The sequence below is a fragment of the Platalea leucorodia genome (assembly GCF_965183815.1).
Source record: "Platalea leucorodia genome assembly, chromosome: 4".
Classification (NCBI taxonomy): Eukaryota; Metazoa; Chordata; class Aves; order Pelecaniformes; family Threskiornithidae; genus Platalea; species Platalea leucorodia.
In genome coordinates, this window is record NC_138826.1 from 23050316 (window position 1) to 23065766 (window position 15451).

The following is a 15451-nucleotide window of genomic DNA, read 5'->3' on the forward strand; positions in this document are numbered from 1 at the left end:
CTGTTCTGTGCTTCCCCTGCCTGTGTGAACATCGTCAAATTGCAGTGAAACACAGACCTTGAAATAGCATGGAGCGCACAAGGACCCAGTGAGGGCATAACAAAATAATAACCGTGTGCTGCCCCAGTATAACAGGCCTGAAGGGACTGTATGACGGTAGCAGCATTTCTGTTCAGCTGTAAATCCTGTAACCCAAGCCCTAGGGTATTCTGTGGACTGGTTATACTTCTTAAGACCACCTGAAAAGAGACCGGACTGCTGGCAGTTTGCACTGCGTTTATAATCATGTCAGTCCTATGCTTCTGAGCTTCTGGTCATTGCCTTTGGAAATATCAAAGAAAACTTTCCATTTGATGTATAATTTGTTTTCTGCTTTTATTTATTTTTTTTCCTCCTTCCAGCTGTGGTAATGTTTGGTACTTCAGAGGTTAAAGGAAGCAAAACATGCTGGTCCAGGTCAGCATCAACATTACTTAAGCTGAATGTTTTGTGTGTCCTGTTTACATGCTCAGGATGAAACCATTAGCAGATTTAGGGTCAGGAAAGGATTTTCCTTAGGCAAACTAACAGAGATTTATGAACACCTTTCTGCCCTCTGCTGTAGCGTAAGGCACTGCCCTTTTTCTAGGACCACATGGAACTTTCTTTAAGGAACTCTCAGCCACTGACAATGCTCTTGATTTCTTCTAACCTTGTTTTCCAGCACAGTAAAGTTGGAGTATTATCAGGGGTTTTTAGTTAGAATAGTGGAAGCACTGTGCAAGCTCCCTTCTCAACAATGGACTTTCACACAAAGTCCATCAGCAAAGCTGCCATGAAAGCTAGATTTAGTGCAAAGCAAAAGGGTTACAAATGAAACAGTAACTAAACCAATATTCATTTCTTAGAAATTAGCTAATGCCAAAACTCGGTGGTTCCTTCAAAGACTGTGCTGACAATCACTTCCCCCCACTCTCCCTGTGGCTTGGGAAGCCAGTTAGCATTATCCCACTTCAGCACTCTGTTGTAGATAAAGAACCAAGTTCCTAAGTACTGCAGCGGGCTTCCTAGAGAGAAACCAATGCCTTAAATTACATTCAGATCCAGAGACTGCCAGAGCAGATCCCAAAGCACAGATTAGTATGGCAGTAGAAAGAGATCTGTTGTACTTTCTTCAGTATTTTTGTTTAAGTAAGTTTATGACCACCACTCCCTTAAAATAATGTAAAATAAAAACACCTATGCTAGAGAGAGAAGTCTGAAGCCTTTTAGTCAGGTATGAATCAAAAACCTTTCTCTTTACCACCAATGAATCATTCAAAGACATTGATTTCTTTTTCCACTGTATCATCTGGCTCCTTACCCCACAACTGCCATGGCCACTCATGTTTCATCCAGAATATGTGTCATTTTCATATTGAAATTTAGTAATCTCTCACATCCTAAATAACCTAACCACCTCAGGTATATGTTGTGCAAAGAGAACAAAATCTGTACAAAGAACATCTGTGAATGAAAAAAAAAAAAAAAAAACCACAACCAAAAAAACCTCTCCCATGTAACCCACAGGAACTTTAGATATCATATTCATCTGCTGTCTGTGGAGGTGAACGAGCAGGCCAGTACTTGATGTTTGACATGAGACAGCAGATAAATACACAGCCAGCAGCATGGAGCACCTTTGTTAACACTAGACCTAGACTGGAACCACTCAGGGAATGGAAAAGCTGTATAAAGTTTAGACTATAACTTGGACTAATGAGGTTCAAAGAAACAGACTTCTAGACAAAGAATGGCTTTGCCACAATCAAGACAATCTTTTCAGTCATCCTTATGATAAAGCAAAGATGGGAATAAACAAATCAGAATAGCAGGCTAGACTCTTAATTGCTACTATGGGCCTCTTGGTACACTCCCCATTTACAGCTTTGATAAGAGTAGGGAACCTGCCCTTTTTGATGAAAGTACTTTATTATCTCCATATAACGCAAACTAGATCCAGCAACTTTCCAAATCAGAAATCGGATGGACCTAGCTTACAAATTGTGCCACAAAATTTCCCCAACACCTCTTGCAACATTTAGCACAACTAAACCAGAACAGTTAATAATCACTGCTGTCTCTGCAGTGTAGCAGGATTTTCAGTGACTGACTAATTCTGATCAGCAGAGACTAGAACTCAAAATTTCTGAGATATGACCAGTCATGCAAAGCCCACATGGGATGGGAAACAAGGAGAACACTCTAAGATCCATTTGTAGTATATTCCAAATCATACCTTCTTTTTGTTCTTAATCTGCATAAGTTCCTGAGGGCTTGGAAGGATACAAGAAAATCGAGTAGGCTTCCTGGGGATACTCTTCTCAGCTAGAAGGACAAAGCATCATTACAGTCAAACCTATTCTCAAGAGTAGCACTCAGCCCACTATAGTGTCCCATGCTAACTTTCAGTCATGGAGTCTTGCTGCAATGTGCTGCCCTGCAAATGGCAGTCACACTCCTACTATTCAATTACTACCTTCCTCCCACCCACGTTTTCTTCAGCATAATTGCATAGTAGCTTCTTGTCCTGGACAATTTCACACATCTACAAGATTTAATTTTCTGACTATTTTGACTACCTACATTACCGATCCCCTGGAGAGCCCCTGACTACCTTAAAAATACTAAGCACTGGTATGAATTTCACACACTTTTGCCCCAAAGTAACCCACCAGATCTAACCCTCTCCCAGAAGAAATGCAACAGTTAATAGGCACAAATATACTAAACAAATATTCACCACATATCTCCTTCTAATTTTGAACACACAATAGCTACAGTGGTCTATAGTATAGCAGGACCAGTCACCAAGCATGAGGACCATTCTCAGCATATACACACTCAGAGTGTCAGGATACCATGGAGACTATTACCTGCCTCACTTGCTCCTTCCAACTCCATGCAGCCCTCCTTCATCTGGTCAGCCATAAGGCACCCACTGGTGGGAGGACATGCCCCAGGTGGCTCTGAGACTGCACTGGAAGATTTTCCCTCACTGAATACCCTCTCATTATCTGTAGAAATTAAAAAAAAAAAAAAAATCCACACATAAACAAACCCATAAGCCAAGGAAAAAGCTAGCAACAGAAATAATGAACTGATCACTCTAAACTGAACATGTGCTTATTCAAAGGAGTTCCCCCCAGTAACTGCAATTCTTCAGTATCCTCAGTATTTTGCCTACATGAATTCCATGGCATACCCTCCTTCTGTTGTAACTGCCAGTCTTGACATGGCCTTTATATAAAGCTTCACATGAGGGGCACATTTTAGTATCTGTAAATTTTACAAATAGCAAGGTTATTAACATCAGTGTGTAGTTATAAAACATGCAACAGGAAGACTGAAAACACATATTTAAGGAGCTTACTATGTCAGCTACCAAAATGAGATCTGCAAGTTTAGCACAAGACTAAGCTTAATATCAAAATATCAAAGAAAGGGGTCTTACTATTGCTTGTTTCTTTGGTGCTGTTCATGGTTTCTGGGCTGGGTTTGACAACCTCCTTCTCTTGCTGATGTATGTTACTCAGCACTTTGGCCTGGCAATGTGCCTCAGTGCTATCTATCACTGTCAGCAATGCTTCCAGAGACAGAAGATGGACAGTATAGAGCTGTCCAGAAACTGGGAAGGCATTCTGGGAAACAAAACATAAGTATTAGTCAACTTTCACGGCCCTCTCACCATAATGGGGGAAGGAAGTTTCCCCCACAGCTTGGGGAAACCTAAAGCATACAACAGAACACTCTAAACTTTTCACACAAAGCTTTCTAGCATATACTTAATGGTTTATCTGCTCTGACGTTATTAAAGTATCACAGCTATTCTTTTCTCTTCTGCTTCCAAATGTTAAATGGCCTTCACCTCTACAGACTACTCACCCCAAATCTTTCGACCACTCCCATTCTTAAGTTCTGCATCTGCGCTTACCCTCGGTTCAGAGTTACCGGCTTCCCCTTGGGCAACCCCCTGCGCCCCCCTCCCGCCCGCCGAGGCCGGCAGCCCCCGGCCCGCGGTTCAGCACCTTGGAGAGCAGCTTGGTGAGCTCCTCGAAGAGGTTGGCACAGTAGTAGTCACAGTCGTAGTTAATGTAGAGCTCCGTCACGAAACTGGGAATCCTCCACAGCTGAACAATGGCTTCCAAAGCCATCTCCTTCATTTCATAGGGCATCTTTGGGTTTTCCACAGTGATTATTTCCATCAGCTTCTTGACATACATCTGGCAGAAACACAGGGCAGCTCAGTTTAAGGAAAGAAAAAAGAAAGCAGGACAGTGAATAGCTTTGAGGACTACAGAAATAGATTTAAGCTTCATCTTCCCCCATGACACTCCACTTTTAATGACGGCTTATTCTGAAGAAGGTTGTAAAAAGGTTTCAAATAGTTCTACCATTCACCGCACCTGGATTTACTGTTCTAAAAAAACAGTATGAAGGCAGGCAGTGCAGTACACCAGTCTTGAAAACATTATCTAACAAGAGAAGGCCTACACAGCCTACCCATAACCCACTGAGTCATTTATACAAAGGTAAATTGATATTTAGACTGTATCTTACTGCCCAGCTGTATGCATTTAACTGAAGTCCAAGAAACTATTACTAGGCACCTAGTGATACTCAAAAAACTCACCTCCAGCTGGAATTTCAGATGCTCTCTCATGCTCTCAAAGAGAAGAAAGCACACCCTGAGAGAGGTTGCATACAGATTGAGCCGTTCAACACTCAGTAGCTGAACAAGAAACAAATAAAAAAAAAACCTTTAAGAATTACAAAGGCTAGTCATTATGTGCTATAAGTAGCAGTACTGTGGCACTGCAGACATGACCTGGAACAGCCTTGAAATCCACATTTCACCTCCCATAGCAATGGTATTTCAAAAACCAATCCCTTATTCAAGCTCCTGGTCTCACTTTTTGCTAGTGAGGATCAATATACTTAATTCCCTTTTGCTTGTGGTAGCACCTTTCCTACCACAACTTTGCTTTTTTGCCAAGTTCACAGATCCTCTTAGTGGAGAAGGAACTTGGGAGAAGACCTGCCTCTGAGATGGCCCTTGTGCAATTAATAGCTTGGTACTTCTGCTTCCTAATAAGCTGGTAACTTGCATCCATGATTACCTCAAAACCAATTATATCAAAACACGGTGTTATCCCACAGTAACAGTTCATTCAAATCACCTTCATCCTTCTTGGCCCTGGTCTGAAGAGAACAGCACACGACAACCTCTCTGGCTTTGCAACAGCACTGTTTCACTGGTGCAATTCAGAAGTCTCATTGCAATGCAGCAGAGAGCTTATTTGAAGACCGAAACCTGCCAAAACCTCAGAATACTAAATTCCAATAGACTGTTTGATGCAAATTAGTATCTGACTCCCCAGTGCCATATGCCATGCTAGCATAAGCCAGACTCACTTGGAATAGGTGTCGGCACAACTCCTCCTTCACAAGTCCCAAGAGGGACTGGCAGTTTGCAATGGGTGCTGACTCCAGGGCAACAGTTAGCAGCTGCAGCCCCATGTGGATCATCACCTCAGAGTTGTGGCGGTCATGAGGGTTGGTGAGTGAGATAAGAAAGCGGAACAGTTCTCTAATACATGGTAGTCCATATGGGACCAGTGCTGCTCCTAAAGAAAAATGAGAGAGATTAGCACTCGTAACTTTGCTTTTGTTTTTTGCACATGCCTAACAAGTGTTACAAATTAAATTGTTACAGACCAGCTGAGGAGCAGGAGCTCATAACCCTCTTAGCAGAAAGTGAAAAAGAATAGCGGAAAGGAAAAAGGACTTTAGCAACATTGCCCACCTCTCACCTTCTTTTTGGGAAGACTGAGTAAAACGTACTCCTCGGGGATTTACGTAGTCCATGTCATGAACTGAGGCAGAGTCAGAATGTTCTGCTACAGGTGTGCATTCCTCTAGGACCTCAGGGATAGACTCGACAGAAGCTGACTGGATCTTCTCCTCCCTCACACTTTCATTCTTCATTGATATCAGTCATTTGAGAATGAAAGAAGCGAAACAAGAGTTAACAAGCACTAGACAAGCTAAAAAAAGGCTTATTTGTTCACTGTTCATTCAGAACTATTAAAACTACATGCATCATTCACAGAAGAGAAGCAGGAAAACAAAATTTAAGAGAAAAGAGTGCCTCTAGATAATCTGCAGCCCTCTCTGCCCTTTCACTTCCATCTAGTTCTTATCTATTTTCCATAACTGTAGGTTGAGGGACTAAGTACTTGACTTTGAAGGTATTCCTATAACCTATCAGTCCTTACTGCCCCTGAGGTTAGGATTTGGCTCATTTTTTGGTTTTAAATGCTACGTGACTTCAGCACACTATTTCTATCCATGCTTTCTTAGCATTTTTATCATTCAAAATATTTGCAGCTCTGAAAGGTTCCCTGCAGCTCTAATCCATCCTCTCAACAGTATTACTGTTGCAGGGGAAGTGGAGACAACACAGAGGAAAACTCACTGACAAAGGCCTTGGTTCAGGTTAGTTATATTTCACAGCAACAGCAATGCACATGCATAAACACCAACAGCTGAATTTCTACAAACTCAAGAAAAATTGTTCACTAAAGAGAGTAAAATGAGTTCTCCTGCGGATTTCTTCTATGTTCCTCTAACAGTTTCTCCTTTAATTAAGGTTGATGATAGTGGCAGGAGTACAACTAGATATGTAGGTGCACTGTTGGGCTGCACAGTTATAATTTCTGAGCCAATGGGCATGGTCTCAAGAGAAAACAAAAAATGAGTGTTTGTGAATTTACAAATCACTGACAGCGAAAGATGTTTTATTTGACCCTAAGCCTTGAAATAGAATATATACACTATGACCAAGAAGAGAGATAGAAAGAGTGTAAGCGTGCTAAATCCACAACTGATCATGCCGGGAGTTAGAACTTTTCTTTATAAGTTATATCCATGTACCTGGAGTTCGGGCTGATTTTGATTTTCAGTGACTTTGGTCTCATTTGAAGGCATTCCTGCATTAAGTCCTAAAGAAGTGACTTGGTCCAAGTCTGTCAGGTCTTCCTTGGAAGTAGTCTGCGAGGACAACTCCAAACCACTGTCTGTAGCAGGGCTGACCACAGATGAAACATTTTCTGAGCTCCCAGAGGAGCTGGGAGAAGGAGCATCTATGAAAGTAACTCCGCTTGCTGATGAGAAACAGAAGCAAAAAGATCAGTGTCATTCTGCCTCTCAACCACAAGTTCATACGTTGAATACAGCAACAAAGAATTACTTTGATTACTACTTCACACCACAAATGATCTCAGATAGTTACGCATTAATGTAGAGAGTGTAGATAAATTAAGTTCTCTTTTGCCAGGTATTAATGAATCAAGTACATGAACAGGTGAGATACTAGCAGTTCTCAAAATTAAAATACAATAGCTGGAATCTAAGAGACTCAGGAAATAAGATAATTCACAGTTAGATAAAGGGTGCAGAGGGTTTCTATAATTAAGAAGAAATCTGAGAATAGTCCAAAAGGTGTACTTTACTTTTTGATGCAATGGCACAACCACTTTAAAGACTTGCATCAAGTATCAGTCATTCCTTCAAAGTGAGAAATTTTGACTTGATTGGAAGGCAAGACCTATTTCTTTAATTTTCCCTAAACAAATGGAATTGCAATAGAATTCAAATGGGTCTGAAACAGAGCAGTGAAATGTTTTCACTTTTTCTTTATATGAGAGAGTGCTCCAAGAATCTAAGTTTTCCTTCAAAAGAAACCCACATATTTGCAGCTCTTATGGTTCTGAGAAGAACTTAAAAAATGTAAAACAAATATTTAAAAAAGAGAAGATATACTGCAGGGCAGTGTAATAAAATAAAGGCACAAACCAGAGTTATGTTATGAATTTACATGTGAAATGTGTACGGTTTTGCACAGTGGTGTTTTATTGCTAACTTGATTTTTTGAAGTGTCTTAAGTAAGTAGCAGGACGTTACTTGATTCTTAAGAAATGAAATGGAATACATGATCAATTTTGCAATCCTTTCTTCTTCACCTGCTAAGCTAGGATTCTGGCCTAAGAAGCACATTTAATACATTACCTAGTACTACAAGGTCAGAGTTAATGACATGCTTTGTAACACAATTCAACTTTCTCTCTAAAATGTTACGGGAGTTATAATACTGTTTAACGGAATTTAATATCTATTTGGAAACTTAAATATAATGATGATTTATGTAGGGATAAGCTATGATCTGGATGGATGTTCTGGGTTATATGCAATTTCATCGCATTTATTATTTCCTTAGTTTTTACCAATCATGCCGCTTTGTAGAAACACACTTGGAATTGTTCACACTACACTGAATAGTTTCCTGTGACAGAGTAAGTGTCAGAACTAGGTATTTTACACAGCTATTGTTTCAATTTTCCTGTCTGCTTCCTTTCACTGTTAATGTTTATGTCTGAGCCATCAAATTGGAGAGTGCACAAGAGAGAGTACTTCGCAGCCAGAGGGACTCATTTATCCAGAGGAGAGGTTAAAAACAGTTATAACTATTCAGTCTACTCCTATACAACAGTAGGATATGGAAGCCCCCCAACACTATATTCTTGAGCTCGCAGCACTAGTCACATACTATATCACTTCTGCAGGCTGAATCAAAGCACGTGAAAAAAGATTCATGTGTATACCCATTAGTTTCCTGCACACAATCCCCTTTCAGGTACTTTTGCTGTTCCCTCTACTTTTTTCCCTTCATAATAACAGTCGTGTACACCCCATATTTCCCTGTCCCTTAATGAGTGTAGCCTTTTATTCAAATTTCATGGACTGTGGGTGCACACTTTCAGTCTTGACATATGCAGTGAGAGATCTCTTCATTCACCCATCCTTGATACCTAGATTTCTGCACATCCCTCAGTTCTATCTGTGTATTTTCCCCAGTCACACTTTGCTCTTCCCTCGTTACTACCACCACACCCACACCTTTCGGTGCACCCTTCAGGAACACAGGAAAGAACATGTTACTTAAGTCAGCAATCTCCTGTTGCAGGAAACCTTCTCCCCAGCTCCATTCCCCTTAGCTCTCCTCTTGCCAGTGTTCTTGTTCTCAATCTCTTCCATGCACCTGCTGCACTCTCCAACTCCTCCGCACCACATGGCTGCCCATAACCTCAGCCACCTCTCCAGGTCCCCATTCCCTTTTGCACAAACTACTGCTGTAAGGCACGGTGAAGGCAGAGAAATGCTTTCAAGTTAGCCACAAGACCAGGCTTTCCTTCATCAATATGTATTCCATCTCCTTCCAACTCTCCTGGACCTGAAAAGCTATGATATGTTTTATTGCTATGCTCACTGAGAACTAATACAAAAAAATCTAATGCAGAACAACATGTTAAGATAAATGAAATAAAGGCAGATTCCAAAAAAGCTCTAGGACAGATGCTGTCTGGTCTCTGGAAACAGATTTCAACTTACCTGCGATGTTACTAGCATTGGCTGCTGGTTGTTCTGTCCCAGGAGAAACCTTAGTTACATGGCGAGGAGGCCTTGGTGATCTCTTCTGCTTTTTCCATTTTGATGATTCGCTCATTCCTCCAGCTCTCATTTTCAACTGAAAACCATAAATCATTAAGAAAATCAGTACAGCAAAACCACATAGCACAATGGATTACACAAGCCAACCCACAAAGGCTGTCTCAGACCCCTCAAAGTCAGGCCACAGCACTTAAATATATCACTCAAATTAATCAGCACCTCAAGATCATGCAAACCAGCCCCTGACTCCCCACTACTCTCATATTAGCCAACACTTCACGCCTGAATCAAGGGATAATTTACTGCAGTTACTCTGCTATAATATATACTTAACAGTTCAATTATCGCAGCACTCCCTCTTCCCTATCAATACCTCCTAGCTTTGCATTAGGACAAAGAATTCTCTTAGACCTACAGGCACATGTCAAATCTCTTTGCTTTTGCCAATGTTTCCAGACTTCTAAAGGGCATCAATTACATTACATATGCAAGTACTAGTTAGGTTTGACGTTCAATTAAAATTTCACCAACCACACAAGAATGCTGAGAATGAAGCCTGAGCACCCAGTGCCACGCTGCACAGTCTGCAGCTCTGTCACTTATCTTTTACCTCAATTCACTCTTCATCTTCACAGCAATGCCATGTTCACTTTCCTCCAGGTATCTTTCACTGTTAACAAGTGTTTCTCTAACACTCCACTTGCTCCTGGTGCACGACACATTGCAAATACCACCCTAGCAGTTTAGAAACAAACCATATTCTGCTTTTACCTGCCTTCTGTCATTACTCCTCTTCAGATCTAAATCTAACCTAACCCTTGACATCCTTCTTGACCAGGGTCCTACTTCTACACAGATGTTTGATCGGGCAAACAAGAACCACAGCAGGAGCAATGCAGACCGCGTGGCACTTGCTGCGGTGTGCTGTTATTGCAGGCATGCACAGATGCTCCAGAACTTCCTAAAAACAACACGATATTTAGTCACATTGACAATGGCAACAGCAGGCCCGAAAACAGCTTCCTTCTAAAGTAAGTTCCTCTAAGTGCAGGATTGCACTTACTCTTGGGTTTGGTAGCTGCAGTCAACTTTTCCGATGCTGTCAGACCTCTTCAATTTGGGGTGAAAATTTAACCACTGAGCAGGTACCTTGCATGTAGTGGAAACCATACAGCAAGTCTCAATACCAGTCCTTACTTTGTATTCTTCTTTGTAAATTTATCACAGTTACGTTATATTTTAGGCTATAATATTCCTTATTTCTTATATCCCTAGCATCAGATTTATATTCTCTAGAAGACAGCTATATTCTCTAGTCTCTTCCTTTTTCTGCAACTTGCCTCCTTCCAGCTACTACTCTTCTTAAATGCCAATAAACCTTCTAGGTTCTGCTACTGTTTTTCCATCTCTTTCCCAGCTAGAATTCTAACTCATTGTACATGGCCTGTAATTTTTCTCATTTAAACAAAGCTTGTGAAAATGTTACGTCCCAGTGCAGTAAACCATTTGTGTAACTTTTCTTTGCACCACAAATTCTATTTGTTTGACAACTAATCCCCAAGTTTTAGCAATGCTACAGTTTCCTTGAGCTTGTTAATTAACAACAGACTCAGAATTACTTTGCTCCTTGTTATTTCTTCCAAATTTTGCAGCAAAACTCTCCTTCTAAATCACAGCTTCTGACAAACACTTACGTGACAAGCACACAGCTAAAACCAAAATTTTGTAGATTTCAAAACTTTTTAAAATGCTTATGGATCACAATCCTTTCAAGTAAAAATTGTCAGCTCTCTCATCTTTCCTATTCACTACCTCATAAGACTATATAAAATGTGTTATCTTTCATTCTTGTGAATTCCTAATGTTTCACCTCTATTTGTTTCCCTTTCCATTTAAAAATCTCTCCGAGACTTAAATATTACCAATAGTTTTATTCATTAAAGGCTTAAGCTTCTAATTAGACCAGGTAGTTTTACTTTACCTACCAACTATTCTAGAAATAGCCATTTTTGTTCCTTTTCAGTAACTTATAAAATAAAATCTGAAGATTTATGGTTCATTGTATCAAACTACTTCAAGTAGGAAGGAAACCTGGAAGCATTACATGTTAAACCCAAGAAAGTCCGTTTCACATAATTTCAAAATAACAGACTTTGCTTCTAGCTACTATATGCTGTTGCCATGATTTGCCAGGTAAGAAGTCACTTGCTAATAAAAATGGGGGGGGGGGGGGGGAAGAGGGCACAGAATTGAATCAGCAAAATGGAGCGAAGATATTGCTAGGAGCTAACCATGTCGGTCCCACTCCTTTTACCCTCAGTCATGCTCCTGAGAAAGAGGTCACTTTTGAACCATCTTATCAGAAGGTTCAAGCTGACAATTTAATTACTATTTCTGATCTCCCCTTTCACACAACACCAAATACCATCTCATTTTAACACTAGCCCTCTCGAAAAAGCACTTTTCCTCAGACACAATACCCATTTTTAGTGATTGTCCTGTGCTTTGTATTAACTCCAAGATTTCTTCTCTTGAGGTTCATAAGAGACATATGCTTGTCTGTCATCATTTTGATGAACCTATGCTATCTTTCAGAGACTGAGTCACAACAGCCTCATATGGATGGGAAACCATTTAGTCAGGGAAACAAAAAGACTCAGTTGATTTTTAAAGAACTCCAAACATTTAATCGAAGTATAAAGCATTCAGACAAGAATCTAAGTTTATTTGGGGTTTTGGGTAGGTTGGGGGGCACTGTTTTGTTTTGGCTTTTTTTGACAATTTAACAGACAATTGAGATTACCCAGTAGGTCTTTTCCATCTCATGCCATCCAGTATTCCACATTCTACACAAACAGGTATCCTTTTATTAGAATTACCTACTAGGATTACCTAGGACTACCCCCTATATCACCCCCCCCCCTTTTTTTTTCTTTTGCTATCTCCTATAAATAAGAGATAGCAAACTGCAATGACAATTGCATAGCTTAAAAAAATTGCAGAAGCAAACAGAAATGCTTAATAGAAATGTTTTACCAGTGTCAAGGGACTACATGTTGTTTTAACAAACAAACTCTGAGTTGGTGAATTCTAAAACAATACATGTATCAAAGGACAGCAAAGTAACATCTTTCATTCTGTATTTTGTATTGAATTAAAATGTAACAATGCCACGACTGCTTGCTTTTTATGTTAGTACAAAAATGTCAAAAAACTTGTATAGTTTGTCTTTGACTAAAGGAACTATTTCTAATGCTTGCTTTTTACCTTCAATACTGAGGCATTTCCTGATTTCGCTAGAAAGCTTGGTTGCATGTTAACAGGCTGAGATTTTAAGCCTAAGGTTGCCTTCTTGACTAAATGCTGCACGTAAATGTCATTTAATAGATCTAAACTCTCCTTCCCTCTCCAATGCTCAGTGATATTATAGTTCAATTAGTTTTCTAATTATCAATGTCCTTTAGATTAGATTAAGCTTGTACTTCCACAGTAAAAAACAACTGAAGTTAGTATTTAAAAAACATTCTTTAGAAATCCGAGCAGAGAGGGAGCTCAGAGCTACAGCTTATTCATCTTGGAACTCAGAACAGATTCCATTACATTTATCTGAGTTACCTTTGCATAAAGAAACGTGTACACAAAATTAAAAAAAAAAAAAAAAAAAAAAAATTACAAGACTCCAAACGCTTCCTTTGATAGATGAGGTTTTAACAATAAAACTCCAGCTAAGGTCTAGGAAGGTGAAGAAAAATGTAATACTACAAAATTCTTTTTAAAGGGTCTGTGAGATCTCATTTTTCTACAAGCCACCTTACCTGCACTCGTTTGTTTTTCCATAAGATACTGTAAGCCTCAAGAGAAAAGGGCAGGGGCCAATGATTAGTAACTAAAGTGATTATACTAAAACATGAGCTCATTCTAGATGCAGCATGGAACTGGTCAGCACACCAAGTAGCGTTCAAGACACAAAAGCATGCAGAGAGAACGCAGTCCACGATCCAAGTCCTGGAGACACTGATGCAGTCCAGTTATCTCACTTACCTACCTGCCTGCACTGCAACAACTAATGAAGTTTATCTGGTGAAACTTATTTATGCATCTTAGGAACTATGAACATAATCCGCTCCCAATATCTGTGAAAACTCAGATGTGGGTTCTTCCTGACTCCCAACGCAGAACCCAATGTTTAGCTACACCACTTTCTATTGCAAAGGGAAACATTCCTTAGTCTTTTCTTCTGTGTAACTTTGCATAAATCTGCAAGACTCCAGCCGCTGCTTTTCCAAACTATCCTGACCATAGACACAGGACAAAGGAATGTCAAACATCTCCAAATGTTCTACTCAGCTCATTTGGCACCAAATAGCTTTAAGGGCAGACAAGAACTAAAGCTACATTAAGTTCATGAACCAACATGGACAACTGAGAAGGGTCCCATCTACTCTAGTTTCTCAGGGTTTCTATGATCAGTCTAAAACCAACAATCTGCAGGCCTACAATATTTCTTTAGGATTATTTTCCAGGGGAACTAGCAGGGACTAACACATTTCATAATTCAGTTCAGCCCCACTCATCCCACATTAGCAAATACTGTGCTGGGAACCATATTTAATTTCAGAAGAAACATGGCCAAAGATGTTGAAAGTGTACAGCAATCTCCTGTCTCCTTGAAAAAAACTTCAGAGAGCATTGAACTCTGTGGTCCTGTACCAAGTAACAAAGCTCAGAGATTCACCTTGAGTAAAACTGTCTAAGGCATGCTGGGTCAAGAGACTCCTCAGGTATGCTGCTACATCTACAACCAAGGTCAGCAGCCAGGACACACAACACTTGAGCCCTCAGAGGACAATCTACATTTTCGATGTTTCTTTTGTTCAGTTTTTCACTGTCAGAGAGAACTCAAATCTTGCCCACGCCCTCCCACTCCCTTCCTTCAGAGGATGCCATGATGGTATCTTAGGTGGCACTCCCCAAGACACTGAATGCTGCAGTAAAACAAGGGTTGGTCTCTCCCTCCCAAGCCTGCCCCAGCTGCAGCCACAACACTGCAAAGCAACCACTGCATGCATTGTCCCCCAAAGCCATGCTGTGTCAAATGAGTGGAGGGAGATTTGCTGCACACAACAAAACTATCTCTCAGGTGGTGTTTACAAGAGAAGGAAGAGGGGAGTAAGGTAAGAAGGGAAAAGGGAGAGAGAGACCTTCAGGTTCTTAAAGAGCAATACCCTCTCTAATTGGTTCAGGGCTTTGGGCTGTTCCCCACTACTTAGCTCCAGTTTGTTGAGGAGACATGAAGAGATCTGTGAAAGATAGGCAAATGCATGGTTTAAACAAAGCAAAATAAACCCAAAGAGAAGAATAACCTGGCAGAGTGCAAGGCTGCAGGGCAGACTCCTGGCATGCACAGCAAAGAGACAGTACAAAGTAATTGCACAGATCAAGACACAAGACAGAGCATCGCTTAACCGAGCTGGGAGCAGCCATCACTTGATAAGGGTAGCCCTCCTAAATTCAAATTCACCTTCATGTTACACCTTCTCTACAGAGACCATGACAAATTCTGATACCTGAAGTACATTAACCTGACCTCTTTTAGCTTTCCTTAGGCCAGCCTACCATCATCACAAATCTTGCTGCTTTTGTCCACAGCAAGGGAAACAAGCAATCATTAGGTTACTACAAAAGAACTAAAGCCCCAAGCTAGTTTCAGATTCCTACAAGTAAGCATTCAGTCTCTCAGAACACTGCTGTACTGGCTCTGAAACATACATTTGTACGCCCAATGTTGCCACTTTTCTCAACTCATTAAAAATAAAAACAGAGTGGAAGTTACAATGTTACACATAGTTATATTCAGTATAAGTTCAAAGGTGGTTATTTCTTCTCTAGCACTCTTCTTCCCATCCTCTTGCTCTCAACAGTA

At 40.4% G+C, this 15451-nt stretch overlaps 1 protein-coding gene across 3 annotated transcripts in view; it reads right to left on the reverse strand.

Annotated features, from left to right (window-relative positions):
- GBF1 (golgi brefeldin A resistant guanine nucleotide exchange factor 1) overlaps nucleotides 1-15451 on the reverse strand; it is a 108699-nt gene that overhangs the window by 21757 nt on the left and 71491 nt on the right. For all 3 annotated transcript variants that reach the window (XM_082308185.1, XM_082308187.1, XM_082308186.1), the window contains 9 exons: nucleotides 9469-9604; nucleotides 6955-7184; nucleotides 5832-6000; nucleotides 5434-5645; nucleotides 4652-4750; nucleotides 4047-4241; nucleotides 3473-3659; nucleotides 2895-3035; nucleotides 2258-2346 (listed from right to left, as the gene is read on the reverse strand). In XM_082308185.1, coding sequence (XP_082164311.1) covers nucleotides 2258-2346; nucleotides 2895-3035; nucleotides 3473-3659; nucleotides 4047-4241; nucleotides 4652-4750; nucleotides 5434-5645; nucleotides 5832-6000; nucleotides 6955-7184; nucleotides 9469-9604 — 1458 coding nt within the window. The remainder of the gene's footprint in view (nucleotides 1-2257; nucleotides 2347-2894; nucleotides 3036-3472; nucleotides 3660-4046; nucleotides 4242-4651; nucleotides 4751-5433; nucleotides 5646-5831; nucleotides 6001-6954; nucleotides 7185-9468; nucleotides 9605-15451) is intronic.